Source organism: Microtus oregoni, unplaced genomic scaffold (assembly GCF_018167655.1).
Source record: "Microtus oregoni isolate MIOR12 unplaced genomic scaffold, Mior012 000033F_ref0000390, whole genome shotgun sequence".
In the NCBI taxonomy this organism is placed as follows: Eukaryota; Metazoa; Chordata; class Mammalia; order Rodentia; family Cricetidae; genus Microtus; species Microtus oregoni.
Window position 1 is genome coordinate 5,541,210 of NW_024543092.1, and position 16,723 is coordinate 5,557,932.

The 16,723-nt window shown below is 37.7% G+C and overlaps 1 protein-coding gene across 1 annotated transcript in view; it reads right to left on the reverse strand.

The window, feature by feature from the left end:
* Epm2a (EPM2A glucan phosphatase, laforin) overlaps window positions 1-16,723 on the reverse strand; it is a 115,558-nt gene that overhangs the window by 55,314 nt on the left and 43,521 nt on the right. Inside the window, exon 2 of the mRNA XM_041680384.1 lies at window positions 14,905-15,079. Within this exon, the coding sequence (XP_041536318.1) occupies window positions 14,905-15,079 (175 nt within the window). The remainder of the gene's footprint in view (window positions 1-14,904; window positions 15,080-16,723) is intronic.

The following is a 16,723-nucleotide window of genomic DNA, read 5'->3' on the forward strand; positions in this document are numbered from 1 at the left end:
ACGAAGTTCCCTCCTTCTACCACATGGGTCCTGGGGATAGAACTCAAGTCTTCAGGCTTGGCCGCAAGCACCTTTATCCACGGAGTCATCCAAGCCACTAAAATTAGTACTGAAAATAACTGGTTCTTTCTGGAACTCCACTCCTTGCTGCCATCAGTGCAGGGTCAGACTCTAGCAGCCAAGAAGAGTAAAATGGAAGAGGTCATTGCACCTGATTGTGGCTACTCTCCAGCTCTCCTCTACTCCACCTTCTCCCCCACACACAGGGCTTACTAGTGAGTTCCAAAGCTTTGAGCACATCCCAGGGTGGGATGATAGTGAGTCATGAGACTTCACAAATTTTACCACTCGGTCTATGTATAGATGACCAATACATCGACAGCCATGACTAGTGAGGAAACTCAATTCAGACCTGAGCTGTGCGCTGAAACAGTACAAAGCCCTCTCATGGGAAAGTTGAAGGGAATCACTGAATACTTTCACATCAGATAAGCTAAGTGCAGGTGGTGGGGCTAGGCAAGCAATTGAGAATGAGACAAAGTCTCAACACTCATTACCAAGACAGGTGCTACAATACAAGGTTGGCCACATCGGACAGCCTGGCCAATACAATCCATAATGTGAAATCCTGGCAAGCAGAAGGCATGCTGTGGCCATGTCTGTAATGCTATTAATAAGCCCTCTTTGATGTCCTTACTATTAGAATTCATGTACCGTATTTGAAGTCTCAAAACATCTCCAATTTATAAGATCTTCTAAGATTTTCTAGATGGAACTGCAACATGGAATTTTCCCAGTCTTGTGAATAAAAGTAAGCATAACTGGACATTGTAGTATTTAAGATAAAATATCCGCAGGGCTCTTACATTTGAGAGCTTACTGTTTAGGAAAGCTAGATTTTTTTTCCAAGTCCACTAGTAAGGCAGAATTCATTTTAAAGAATTTCACCAAGTTCAGAATAGACTAGTTCGCTTAAAAAGAAAAGAGAACAAACCAACCAACAGGATGGTCATTTTCCTGTAGGGGAGGCTGTTCTGTCTGATCCTTTTCCCAGGATTTATCCCCCCCCCCTTCCAAGACTTATTTAGCTTCTCTTCCTGGGCTTTGCTTGCTTCTGTTGATATTCTCTGTGTCCCCTTTCCAAGTGTAGCCTCTCCTAATGATGCCATCCCAAATAACACATCTGACTTCAGTATCCATGGCACTTCTGCAGCACCCTGGTCAGTGAGTTGGGGTCCGAGGCTATCACTGGGCAGATCTGCATTAGAACTTTAGGAAAGCAGTACAGTCTTCTGTTTAAAATCTTTAAGTTCATGTTGAGGGCCAATTCTATGTTTTAATCGGGACACTGGCATTTTGTTCCTAAAACTGTAGAAGGTTTACAACCTTCACCCCCAGGGTCTGTTGTGCTCAAATATAGCAGGTACTCATGCAATACATCTCTTTGGACTGACCTTCAACCTTGTCCTATAGTGATAAAAATGATTCCCAATCAGCTTAGCACATAACATTATTTTTTTTTCTTTGAGGGTTTGGAAAAATTCGTTTCCTGGATTTTTTTTTTCTATGTACACTAGCTATTTGCATGGGTCTGTATTTACTATCTGATCCCCCTTCCCCCACAAAAAAAAATCCATTTGCATTAGCAAGAAGCCAGCCCAAGACAAATATCTTAAATATGTTAAAGAAATTATTTCAGTGAACAAGACAAAATACTTCAAACCAAAGTTGGGTAGTAAATTCTGTCTGCATCTGCCCAAGCCTCCAGCTGCATTTTGCCTTCTCTTTAGTTTGCATTTTAATTATAGATATGTTCCATTAAATGACTGACCTGTTCTGCACTCTAGAGCAGTTTTTAAATTTATGGCCTTCTTATTTTTAATGAGGATATGTGGTTGGATTTACCACTTATAACACAATAGATGGCTTTTGCTCCTAAGCTCATCTCTCCTCGTTGCTATTGCTCTCCGCACCATTTCCAGTCATAGAGTTGGTGGATTTCACTCATCTCTAAAAACAAAAGCCCTGACAGGTGCCCTTCTTATTTTTTTCATTTAAGATATAAACAAAAAGTCTTATTTCGGTCTTATTCCATAGTAGTATATCTCACTGAATTTCAGATGAACATTGTGCTGTTTTCCTTAAAATTCAATTAATAATTAAGCAATAAAAAATCTACTCTCTAGAATGACATACTCCTTATTAGGCTATTTTGCTAGCTAAATACATAGAAAATTCTATTATGCCTTTGTTATTCAAGTAATGGAAAATGGTAAACACTTTCTAATTTCAAATAGTAAATTATTTTTATGTGTAATTGAATTAATGTCAATTAAGGTTTTAAAATTTATTTCATCTATAGAAATTCATGGGGTATAGTGTGATAATTTCATGTTACACATTTACAGTGGAATGAGGAAACAGTTAATATTTCCATTTATATATTTTTAATCTGTTAACACATAAAATGCCCCTTTATGAAACACAGTGTGATATTTCAATATGAATATACAATATGAACTAATAACGTCAGAGTAATTAACATCAGTATTCCCACTTTGTGTTTGGAGCCTTTGACTGTCTTCCTGTCATTCATTAGAATGGTCTGAACCACTGGAACTTACTCCTTATATCAGTGTTTAGTTTGGGCTAGTTGGCCTCCCACACACTTCCCAACCTACAGTAATCTCTTTTATACAGTTCAGTCGCTTTAAAAAAAAAAAACTCATTATAAGGAGAAACACACAGAATTTATCTTTCTGCACGTGACTTATTTCACTTAATATTATCTCCTCTGAAATGGATCTGTTTTGTTGCAAATGATAGAATGTTTTTTCTTTTGTGGCTAAGTAATACTCTACCTTGAGAACATATGCTTCAAAGAAGACTAAACACACCACCTGAGCATCGCAACACCCACGTGATTGTCTCAATAGAAACACGATGGCAGTTATTGACCTTGCCAGTAAACCTGAGATCATTGGTTATCTATCTCATTGATCAGACACATGTAACATAGGAGGGGCTTGTTTTGGCTCACAGTCTGAGGATAAGAGCGCAGCCCCTTGTGCTAGCAAAGCACAGCAGCGGGATCATGAAGCAGCTGCTCATGTTTTACCCACAATCAGGAAACAGAGGAAGACAAATGTCTATGCTCTGCTTGACTTCTCTTTTCTAGAGTCTAGAACCCCAGTCCATGTGATAGTATCACCTACAGGGAGGGTGGGTCACCTACATATACTTCTAGGTGTCTTTCTAGGTTATTTTAGAGCCTTTCGGGTTGGCAGTTAACATTGACCATCACAGGTTCCATTTTCTACTATGTTTAGAGATACTTCTCTTGGACTTGGTTTACCATACAAACTCCCAGACAGCTTGTTAGACTGTTGGGTAAGCTTAAAAACTACCAACACGAGAGACCTTAACTAACTCAAATACTTTCAGTGGAGATGTGGCAGACCCAAGTAAATTAACATTGGTAATTTCTTAGAAGTTCATATATGAGACATAGTAACAAATAATATATATATGATACATATAATATATATACTATGAAAAACTATTGATCCTCCTAAGAGTTGTATTGGATTGATGTATGGTAACCAAAATAATTGTCCAAGCAATCTTTTCACATACAGCAAAGAAGATTTTATACAACACAGAGAAGATGGGGTAAAATGGAAGAATTCACATGAACTATTGTATAAACCATATACTCTGGTGTTGTGTGAAGCAAAGTCTGATTCTCAATAATGTATTAAATTTTATTTTTTAATAAAAAAGTCTAAGACATAATTTTTTAGCATTATATTTACCTAGAATATAATGTTTTATATTAGGTAAAACATTCTTTTCTGTTCTTCAATATTATAACAATTACTAAAAATACTTTATTAGGATGAGAGAATAAGAATGTGAGGTAAATTAAACTTTTATGAAGTTCCTTATTTTATAAAAATTTAATTAACACGATATCTCCATTTTTTAAAAAATTACTCCTACCTATTAAATATTAAATATATTTTTGAGAGCAAAGTCACATTGCAATGTAGTAAGATTTAAACAGGACTCTACGCCCTTGATGTGGTTGGGCCACTTAAAGAAAATAAACTCAGAAAAGATTAACAAAGACATAAAAAGTAACTTAGCTGCATTAATATTTTCATAGACATGTATATTTCATGTGCCTCTACCATGAGACCATTAGCTTATGAGGCAAAACAGATACCTCTCAAACCTAACTTCTGGGGGGAAAGTAGGCATTCAAAAACTATCCAAACACTGACTGGATGAAATTAAAATGGTCCCAAGTCACCTAATTACCACAACAAGACCAGAAAGTACAAAGTCTTTTAAAGATGTGTTCAGATATGAAGCTCAATCCCATATTGTCTTACTAATGAAGAATCAAGGAGACAATGTAAGAATGGGTTTTTGTTTTCTTTCTGCTGTTGTGATTAAACAGTTTGAACAAAGGTGACTCAGGGGAGAAAAGGAGGGATGTGAAGTATACTTTCAGGTCACAGTTCACCACTGAGGAAAGCCAGGACAGGAACTCAAGCAGGAGCTTGAAGCAGAAACCATGGAGGAACACTGCTCGCTGGTTAGCTTGTAGGCTCATCCTCAACCCAGGGCCAGCTGCCCAAGGCAGAGCACTGTCCACAGTAAAATGGGCCCCCTACCTCAATTACCTTTCATGATAACCCCCCTCGGGCCATCTGATCTAGGCAGTCCTTGAACAGAGATTCCCTTCTCAATGACTTGAGAGTCGAGGCTGCGTTGACAATTTAAGCAGACTAGAATATGATAGAAAACGAGAAGTCAGGAAAAGAACAGCTGAGGACAAGAGAGAAGAGAGGTGGCAGAGTGGCGGAAAGGGAGAAAACAAAGATGAGTCCCAGCCAGAGAGCGTGCAGGTGGGAAATACAGAGAAGGGCAGAGAAATGGAAATGAAAGGGGAGATGAAGTAGCACAAATGCGACAAGACAACCATGCTGCATAGTTTGTATATTTTTTAAATACAGATCCACATCCCGCAGTCCACCGGCTGCTCAAACTTCCCACTACTCATTGCTGAGTGAGATGTGAACTAATTAGTTAAACACAGTTCACAGTCCGGAGGGTGCATCTCTCTTTTTTTTCAAATCATACAGCAGTAAAGGACCCCAAAACATCCCTCAGCTACTTCTCATTTAGGTGAGGGGAGATTCTACCACTTATCTCTATTCTGAGAGCATTTACTTACCTAATATAGGGGAATTTTTACATAGAACAAAAAGCACCATTGCTGCCATCTAAATATAATGATATTGTTAAGCTGGAGCATTTATAATTCCTAACACAATATACATGTGATATATAATCAAAACTATGCTTTAAAATTCAGATTCCCTCTTTTTAAAATGGGGAATAATAATAGACAAACTCACAAACGAGCATTTTGAAAGCTGATGTTCTGATGTCCAAGTGCACTACTGCAGTCTAGCTCACAATTTTCAATTTTATGATACCACTGTATACAGGATTTAATCTCTCATCATTAATTGGCAGCCTCTGACTTGATTCCACTGGGTTAGCAGCTGAAGCTAGAAACCTCCCCAACTGTAAGCAGCCATTGCTGTGGCTGAGGACCATGGATACACACACGTAACCCCGCTATCAGAGTGCTTCTCACACGTCCACGGCACCCCTGCCTTTGTTTTCTTGAAAAGAAATGAAATGGTAAGAAGTCAATGTTATGACTGAATGAGTTAATCACTATAAATAGAATCTCTCTACCAGTTATTTGTCAGTACTTGTGGTTTGATGAGAAACTGTCAGAAGGATATGGATATGGAACAAGAAAATGGAAGCTCCACCTCCTGAGTATAAAAGGATGAGGAGCCAATCGCTTCTCGGCCTTTTGGCTAAGATCAAGTGTAAAAGGATGAGGAGGCAGAAAGAAGCAGATCTAGGAGGGGGCTCTTCACTGCTTAGCAGCTGTTCTCACCCACAAGAAGGTTCAGAGAAGCCTCAGTTCTCATCCTGTAACCTAGGAGAACTCTAAAGACGCTCTCTCTCTCTCTCTCTCTCTCTCTCTCTCTCTCTCTCTCTCTCTCTCTCTCTCTCTGTTCTACACACACACACAGTAAATAGTTATAAATATTAATATAGTTTAACTTGCCAAATGCAGTCCTTTTACAACATCTAATCAGGACTGATGTGGGAAGTCCTTCTGTATATGTGTTGCTTTTATTGGTTAACAAATAAAGAAGCTACATTGGCTGGTAATAGGGCAGAGTAGAGCTAGGCGGGGAAAACTAAATTGAATGCTGAGAGAAAGATAGAGGAGTCACGAGAAGCCGTGTAGTACCACCAGAGACAGACACCGGATGGAACCTTGCCAGTAAGCCACAGCCACATGGCGATACACAGATTAATAGAAATGGGTTAACTAAAAATATAAGCGCTAGCTAGCAATGCGCTTAAGAGATTGGCCAAGCAGAGATTTAAATAATATAGTTTCTGAGTTATTTCGAGTCTGGGCAGCTGGGAACAAACAAGCGGCCTCTGCCAAAGAAGGACCCTGTACTTTCAGTCTGGATTGCAGGGCCCTACCCCAACTCCTCTGTTTCATGTATGTGTATTTAGGCAGAAAACAATACTTACGCAGTTAAGACTCCAGATAAATAGATACTGTGTGTGTGTGTGTGTGTGTGTGTGTGTGTGTGTGTGTGTGAGTATAAGAGCATACATGTATCTGTGTATACATATATAAAACATATTTTTGGTAATATTCATACTTTCAGCAATATCTGTAGCTACAAATATTCTCCATTCCACTGGTCCTCATGGACCAGTTTCTTTGCACTCACTGGGTCCCACTCACTAGCAACTGTGACCTTCGTGTTCTACCCCATAGCTACCATGTGTGAGTGCATCTCCGCCTACGTTGGCCAGGTTAGTGTCCAGATTGGCAATGCCTACTGGGAACTCTACTGACTGGAACATGCCATGTCAGACAGAGCAAGAAGCTCTTCAGCTGATTTCTGGAAACAGTTTGGCCCACAGCTTGGAGCAGGAGCTCAGGGAATGACGAGGATCATGGGAGTTATTGATGCCATTGGTTATTTGCCTTCAGGTCATTTCTTGGCGGTACCCTCTGGCCTAACGTCTCCCTCCCTTTGCAGATTTGCTCTGCCTTTTCCTCCCCAAACATTGTACCCCCTAATCTACTCAAGACGCCATGGAGCTTCCCAAAAAAGGCAAGAGGTAACACATTATGAGCCTCATGGTAAAATACAAAATAATGGAAATGGGTTAATTTACGATTAAGAGTTAGTTAATAAGAAGCCTAAACTAATAGACCAAAGAATATGTAATTAATATTAAGCCTCTGAGTGGCTATTCACAAGTGGCTACAAGAGCTAGGGAGCAGAACCTGGTGAATGGACAGAAACCTCTCCAGGGAAACCAGCAGAATGGAGAATATTTGTAGCTACAAATTTCCATACCTGTTGATCAATTAAGCTAATATTTTTATCACAATTAATTCATTTATCAAGAAGTCTATATGTCATTTAAAGAGAAAAACTTTAAGATCTTGAGAAAAGGATGGGTAAATATTTTATAACATAAAAATATAAAAACAAAAATTTATCTTTCAAAATTAACTATCAGTGAAGTAAAAAGTTGCAACAAGGCATTTGTGATACCTAAATAGCCAGAACAAGCCAATCGCACATGAAGAAAGAAGTGAAAATATGTTTGTTGTCTTTTATTAATCTTCTCCATTAATTTGATAATCTTTCCATTCTGTTCACCCAGAGAAGACTGCAAGCAAGAAATCAGTTATTTTAAACCAGTTTAAATGGCTATTTTCAATAACTGTCAAAGTGATTTAAAAAAACCAATTCTCTAAAAACAAGATCAAAACATTATCTGACTTGTTCTTTCCTAACATAAGCAGATCACTTGGCTTTCTGACGTGAACCGGCCATGGTCAACACAACACAATTTAACTCTATCCTGTTAAAAACAACAACAAAATACTACAAAGTTCCTACCTTACCACAGCATTATGAGATGTTACTGAGATTTCTTTGTGATCTATCTGGAGTCACACAGAAAATTCTAGAACAAAGGCTAGCTCAGCTCGTCAAAAATATTCACTCTGCCTTCTGCACTCATTTAATTGGAGAAAAAAGTACTTCCTTGGTTGTCATAGACACTGTGATATTGAAATTGGAAGAATCTTGTAAAACTTAAATTCAGGAATCATTCGTGTACTTTCCATTGGTCCTTGGTCTATATATGTTCACCTAAGGTCTCTTCTCACCCCTTCTCTTCTCTTCTCCACTTCTCTCACTCCAACTGTGCTTCAGGTTTCACTGAGAAAGTAGGAAGTGATCAAAACATGAACTTCTACATGTTCTCACTACTACAGCAACCTACTGCATCCACGCCCAAACTCCCTCTATGATCACAGAGAAACCCTCTGATCTTCTGGAGCCTATTCACTGTCGCTACATCTGTTTCTCATCCCCTTTCTCCAGTTAGTCACTTTTATCCCATCCTATAGGATCATTTTCATTAGCACGAAGTTGTTCTACAATAGATCATTTGGGGCCATCTTCCCTTGCTGCATATACCTTCATCTCGCTGCTCCCTCTTTTGTGATAAAGTTCACAGGTGACAGCCAGACTCCCACACTTTACCCAAGTGCCTCGTGAACCACATGAACCTTGCTCCTTTATTATAAAAGAATCCTCTACTCACTATCGTTCTTATAGCCATGACCTCAGATCTGACAGCCACGCGTTTCCATTCAGTCTCCTTGCATTCACCACTGATAGAGACATTTGAAGACAATACGAAATCATAATTTAAATGCCAGTGTTGTGGATAATGTAGAAGACAGCACCGAATCCAGCTGCCTCTTTTATAACCGCACTGGGGCTGCAACAGCTCTATCAGCAAAAACTGACGCCTTCACACACTTGAGTGACAGGTGACTCCAATCTGGGGCCTTACATCATTAATATGTTTTCTTTCGTATGATGGTGTAAATATGTCATCCCAGCATAGCTGCATTTGTAGTATGAAACATTTTACTTACATAAAATATAGTCTCAAACCTGAAAGGACAACTGTCAATAACTGGCCATATAAAATATGGACAGCACCATGAACAGCAAAAGGAAGTCCTCAAAGGAGTCCCACACACCTAGTTAAAACTCAGTAGAGACCCTTCCCTAGTCAGAGGAAGCAGGCTGTTTCCCCTTCCTTCAACTATGGACAACTGTAATCTCATTTTAAGGTTTAAAGAATCTCAAATCATTTGACATGATATAAATACCAGTTGAAACTGGTTGTCCTCCTTTAACCAATAATATTTTGCTTTTGAACTACAGATTAAGGGCAATGCAATCTGCTAGTGAAACATAATTTGGTGGATCTTTTCTGTTTATCTCCCCCAAAAAATTCTTACCAAAGTTTAATTATAAACATGAGTAATATAAAAAATGTTATTATGTATTTACATAATTACTAAAGACAACTATATGCTGGCTTTATGATGTGTATTTATAAACATGGCTTCTATGGACTTGAACTGAATGGGTGCCTAGGGTCACACAAGTGAAGAAAAGTATCATTTGGAGTTGGATCATTTGGTCCCGGGATCTGAAACTGGAAAAGCTGACGTGACACTTTAGGTGAGCATAACATGTTGACAAAATGTTGCCTAGGCCTTCCCTCTTACATCGTTAACCTTAGTCCATTTCTAGAGCTGCCTTTAGCAGTCATGCAGATCCACATCTCACTTTGCACATTGGGAAAGTGATGCTAGCAGAGCTCCTACAAGGATTGTCCCAAAGCTACCCAGGTGAAAACAGAAAACTAAGAGCAGAATGCAAGTTGATCCTTACTTCCTCCACAGAATAATTAATCTCGTCATTAAAAAAAATGCCAAATAAAACAGTATCTTAAAGTATACAAAGTCACTGTGCTGTGCTGTTTAAAAATAACTGTCTTATAAATAACTACGTATTTTTTCTTTTATGAAGCAAAGTCCTGTAAAGTTTAAGAAGGCTTTTACAATTCATTTTCTAAATTGTAACATGTCAAGAGTCTAAAGTGTTATGTTCATTAAGCCTAATTTATGCCTCTCGAAGTGTGTTCAATTAGCAATAAACCTTTTCAAGAAACAGAAATTATAACCCTTTACCACTAATGTTTCATTAAGTTAGTTGTCTGTGTCTTTAATGCATGAAAAAAGTTCTATTGAAGAGGGAGGTGTAGCTTCCCATGTATAGCCTGAACATGGAAATATAATACTAATAATTAAAAATCTCTTACTCTTGAGGGAGGTGTAGCTTCCCATATATAGCCTGAACACAGAAATATAATATTGATAATTAAAAATCTCTGACTCTTGAAGACGGAGGGGCCAGGAGGTTCTTTTCTAAGGAAAATGCCTAACAGCTGCCTTGTTTCCCATTGTTACTGGCACGGTGCAATTTTATACTTGTTATCCAGGCTAAGTAGTAAACATCCCTCTTTTGCCCTCCAAAGCAACTTGGATTTACAAAACTCTCTGGTCATTTGAATTCTGCCATCATTGCTCTGTTCACCCACACGGGCCACTCTCCTTAACTGGACCTATATTCTCCAGATGCCCCCTGGGGGAAAAATCACCCTCTATATTCCCACTTACATCTTCCTCACAGAGCTTTCTTTGAACTAAAATTTCGCTAAGCTACACATTAAATTTCATTTCAATGATAATTCCTCTACATTATAGATATGTATATGTCTGTCTTCTTTGAGGATATAACGAGTCCAGAGCAGAGGCCTCTGACAGCCTAGCATTCAACATGGGCTATGTCGGAGCTCTGACTAAATAAACACACTTTCCATATACCCTATGACATATAGTTTAAGGGTTAGGTGTTTGTATTCTTGGAACACTAATCCTGTAATAGATTCTGACACCTTATTTTAATATAATTTACTTTAATCATAAAAGGAATTCTGAGCATAACTCTTCCCATATTCAATATAATAATCTGTGTGTATCTTCTTAAATAAGTTTTAAGGTGTATATTATTATATATGATCAAGAATATTACCTATAATGAGTAGATCTGCTTTAAAAGCTAAAATAAATTTACACATTATACTCAGATGAATGTGACAAACATATCAATCAGGTGTTTTCAAATTAATAAGGAAACATAAATAACATTTCATTTAAACTAAATGCATGTTTTTATCTTATCTAGTTTAAAATGAAGATATGTTGTATTTGGAATATCCAATGTCAATTAAACTAAAATATATGAACATATTTGAAAATATTTCTCCTTCATTCAAAATTGTTGCTTCTTTTGGGAAGTTACAGTCGCTTTCAAATACTGTGTGTACAATAAGTATGTGGCAATGAGTCAATTGAAACTGCTCAGGACTTGAAGGAATATGTATATATGCATATACTCATGTGTTGACACACAGATATATACATATATACAGATACGCATATATACATATACATATAGATATATATACAGACAGAGAAATATATGCACAGGTATATGTATATACATATACACACAGATATATACAGATATACATATATATACAAAGATGTATACATATACATATGCACAGATATATACATATACAGACATATATGGATATATACATGTACACATGTTTATATACATTTACACACAGATATATGTGTGTATATAAATATGCATATATATACATACATACATATATATGGAAATAGAATGCTGATAGTTAAATACATATTTCTTTGCCTTCACATTTTGTTAATTATTCTTTTTTGTGTATTCATATATGTGTGTACACACACAAGCACATGCACATTACACACGTAGTACCCATTGGAACCCATGTAGAAAGGTCAGAATTTTCAGGATCTGGTTTTTTCCTTCCACATGTGGGTCCTGGGAATTAAACATAAGTTGCTAGGATTGGCAGCAGATGCCTTTACCCAATGAGCCATCTCACAAGCCCCAGATTTGAAAAACAAAAACAATCACACCCAATATTCAACTTAGTTTGGTTTTGACACTTAACAATGAAAAACACTGGAGGATAATACAAACTATAAATGCATTTTTACAGGTTATGACGTGTAACGGCAGATTAATCACCTAAGAATTCAGTAAGATAGATTTGGGTGTAAACCCAAGTTGCCTTAAGGAAAATAAATTCTACGTTTCATCTAACGTTGAATACATGAACCATCATTTCTCCCCACCTCATGTACAGTTTGGTTACTGTCTGTGGAGCTGAAGAATGGTGATAATCTCAGAAGAGTGAAGACTCAAAGAATAAGAGACACACTTGGGTGGAGAGAAACAAATCCTGCTCATGTCAGGCATTCGGCCAACACTCTCAGATACAAAAGCCAATCGTTGTAGAAGCTCATATCAACTACACGTGATAACCAACCGAGTTTCATGTAATAAAAATGAGCAAGTAAGAATCATTAGCCATTTTTAAACTATGAAAGAGAAATATTTAAATAAAAAGAAAAATTAACTGGTGGGGAACAAGATCATCTTGGAAGAAGAACTTTTTACAGTATTGTAAGTACTGTAAAAAAGATTCATGAATACATCTATTCATAAACTAGAACAAACAAAAGTCACAGTAAGATTAAAATTCCCCAAATTAAGAACAAATATTATATCTTTTATTTGGGGGGAAAAATACTGAGAAAGTTTCCAAAATAGAAAGCAATAAAACCAACAGGTGATGGCTATGGGATATAAGAATGGAATGTGAATCGAATGGCTGCAAGGTGCACCTAGGAAGCCTCTTTAGTGACAGCCATCAAAGGCAGTAAGGGTGGTGAGGTAGTCTCTCAAGCCCAGGGCATGGCCCTTTGGAGGGCTTAGGGAGTTTTGTTCAGGACAGATGAGAGATGACCCACAAACACATCCTCACGAGGGCTTAGAACAGCACAACGCACGCTGCTTCTCACCCTCGCTGCGCTGCCTGCTTTCCCTGATGTCTATGATGTATGGACATGTGAATCTGGAAGGATTTGGTATGTTTCCTGGTGATATTTTGTTTGTGTTTTAACAAATAAAGCTTGCCTGAAGATCAGAGTACAGAGCTAAACCACTGGAGGCCAGGCAGTGGTGGCACACACCCTTAATCCCAGGATTTGGGAGACAGAGGCAGAGGGATCTCTGCTACTTCAAGGCTACCCTTGGCTACAAGAAATTGATCCCGTCTAAAAGAGGAACAGAGCACACACAAAAGGTGATCCTAGCACTTGGGATCCCTCGCTTTTAACCCCAGCACTAGGGAGGTGGAAACAGGAGTGATGTGGCTGAGTGGAGACAAGAATATCAGGTGGGAGGAGACAGGAGTTCACATGGAATCTAAGGAAACCCTCAATCTGAGGAGCAATCAGTGGAGACAGTCTGAGGACAGGATTGCCCCTTCCATCTAAGCATTGGTAGAGATAAAAGGTCTCTAGTGGCTGGCTGTACTGCTTCTCTAATTTCTCAGTTTTTGCTCGCTAATATCTGACTCCAAGTTTTTATTAAGTTTGAACAATTAAAATTAATGCTACAATGTTTAAAAAGAATATATTCTCACATTTTGAAGAATTTGCCATCTTTGCCTAGTTCCTTTCTCTCAAGAGCTCTTATCAAAAGCAATACACTTATGAAGAACACACTGAAATAAACTGGAGAGATGGCCCCATGGTTAAGAAAACTGGATGCTCTTCCAGTAGACCCCAGTTTTGTTCTCAGCACCCACGTGGCAACTCACGACTGTCTGTAACTCCAGTCCAGGAATGCAATTCTCTCTTCTGGCCTCCTCAGGCATGTGCACACATGCAGTACCCATGTACACATGCAAGCTAAACACTCATACACATAAAGTATAACTTTGAAAATTTTTTAAAAGAACACACTGATGCCTCCTGTCTATTGGTATAAGCATTGCATATTCAAAAGTAAACAATATATAAGATTTGAAGATTGATTTTACATTATAAGCAATTAAAATATGAAAGACATATTTGCTATGTTAAATATAGGTTCTATATATGTGTTAAAATGCAAAAATAATTACAGTGAATCACAGGAAGCAGATTTGGAAAAAATAAAGGCCCAAAACCTAATATGCTCTCATAACGTAGAAAATGACAAAGCATAGGCAAGAACTGATAGATCACAGAATACAATTTTGATGAAGGTAAAAAGCAGAATGTTTTAAATCTGTGTGATAGAGATTAGAGTAAGGGACAGGAACAAATGATGGTTAAAATTCACACTTGCAACAGAAGAAAATAAATATATTAACAAATAAAGGATATGCATAGTATTTAAAATTTCACAGAGTGGTTTAATATAATCACCTGATGAGTGACAATGAAGGAAAATGTAATGAGCCATTGACCAGCCTCTTTGATGGCTGCATTGTTGTTACGGGTATGCATTGCTATTACAGTATTTCAGTGAACAAACACATAAAAATTAATGAATGATAAGCAAATAACAATCTATTTATATGTTATATTTGAGAAAATTTATATAAGGAGACCACAAACATTTGTCTCCCTCCTGTATAAAGTAATATAAAGGATACAAAGTGACCTGGGGTATATTAGAGCAATCTTTGTATTCAAGCCATTGAATCAGTAGATCGGTTAACCACTATTCTGTCTAAATATGCTGATAGCTGCACAGACATGAAATAAAGAATTCTATAGCAATCTTTCACACGGAGAACAAAAGAGCTCATGTACTGACACACTGTAATTTATCTGGCTGAAGCACTGCAGTTTTGAACTAAGTAAATATTTCCATTGTCCTAACACTACCTCTCGTCCTACTTTGAAGTTTATAAACATGGCACTATTTTTACCTTGAATAATGCATGGCTTGGTGGCCTGCGATATTAAAATAGAAGTCTGTTGTGTGCTTGATTTCGTTGGTGTGCCCGGTGGCCTCAATCCAATGTCCTACTGGGAGACAGTAAACACCATCCACCAAGTTGTTTTCATTATATGTACAGCAACGGTCATGGTGAGGTCCGTTTCCTAGAACAAGAAGTAACACACAGCAATTAAGTCAGTGCTTTGCTTAGGCAACCTTGAAATGACTGGGACAAAATTAATCGTAAGACAAAAATAAACATAAAGTAGTTTAGTTGCAAAACGAAACAGACTAGAGTCAAAGTGGGCATTTGTAAAATGCCTTATGAAAATCTAGGTGTCTGTGTTCCCTCTGAGTACATAAGTTTTAATAAAAAGCTGCTTACTAACTCTTTCAGACTCCATTGACCCACACAGTGCCCTACAACAAGCTATGGCTCATTTTATAGCCCAATAACTATTTGAAACGGTTTAATAGTCATTAATATGCCTGAATTCCTTGTTATCTTTATGGTATGCAAATGAACTATTCAGGTCAGAAATAAAGTATCTTAGTGCCAATGCAAATAGTAAATACAGAAGTGAACACATAAATAAATAGTAAAATAAATGATCACAGGCAATTTAATTCACAGGCAAAATGTGGATTAGTGTTTCCTATAGATGAGGAAACTACGTCTCGCAGAGGTTAATTAGCTTACCTAAGCCCGCTGAACTTCTAAACTTGTGGATTATTAAACTGACTCCCACTGGACCCTCTCTTTTAGGGGCTGATGCCCTCCTGCTAATCCATGCCCCCTTCATATGCACAAAAGATACAAGCTCCTCCTTCCCAATGTCATAGGGCAAAGGAGAAACAGAAAAACATGTCTCTAAAAGCACCATTTGCTTACGTTGCAGTTTTTTCCAATATCAGCCACACTACGACCTGAATGCCTCTGTCACCCCTGGAGTCCCATGCTGAAGCTCCCCCATTCCTTCTCCATATAAGATCACAGCAATTGGATGCTATCTGTGAACCGAAAAGCAAGCCTTTGGGGCTGGAGAGATGGCTCAGGGGTTAAGAGCACTGGTGGTTCATCCAGAGGACCTGGGTTCACTTCCCAGCACCTACATGGCAGCTTACAACTGCTGGTAACTCTACCTCCAGGGGATCTGACACCCTCGCAAAATAACAATGCACAGACAGTAAAAATAAATAAATCATTTTTAAAAAAGCAAAAAACAAACAAACAACAAAAAGCAAGCCTTCACCAGATGCTGACTATCCCTTCATCCTGCTTTTCCCTACCCTCAGAATGCTGAGAAATATATTTCTGGTTTAATCAAATCCCTCAGACTATGGAATTTATTACAGTGGGGCATATAAGAACTGAATCCTTTATTCCTATGAAGATTAAAATTCATACTATATTATAATTAGAACTTACATGCTCATCTTCTTTCAAATTATCTCCTTTCTTATCCGACCTATTATATATTATCAATAAAACAAATGTCTGTGATGTGTAGGAATAAATTATACATGTTATGCATATAAAAATGTTGAATCACTTGCTACTTTTCAGCTGAAAGTTGCTTAGCATAAAACTGGAAAACACTCCTTAACTAGTAGCTGACTCTCTAGATTATAACTGCCTCTTTTCAGTTAAGAGACAGAATTACTCACTTAATAAATCATTACTGATCTTCCTAGACAAGACTCTGCTCTTTTCTCTTGATGACTAAAAAGCACTACACCATCTGTCCACTGAGTACCTTGATATTTGGTAGATAATATTCAAATAGACCAGCAACTCAACTTCGACA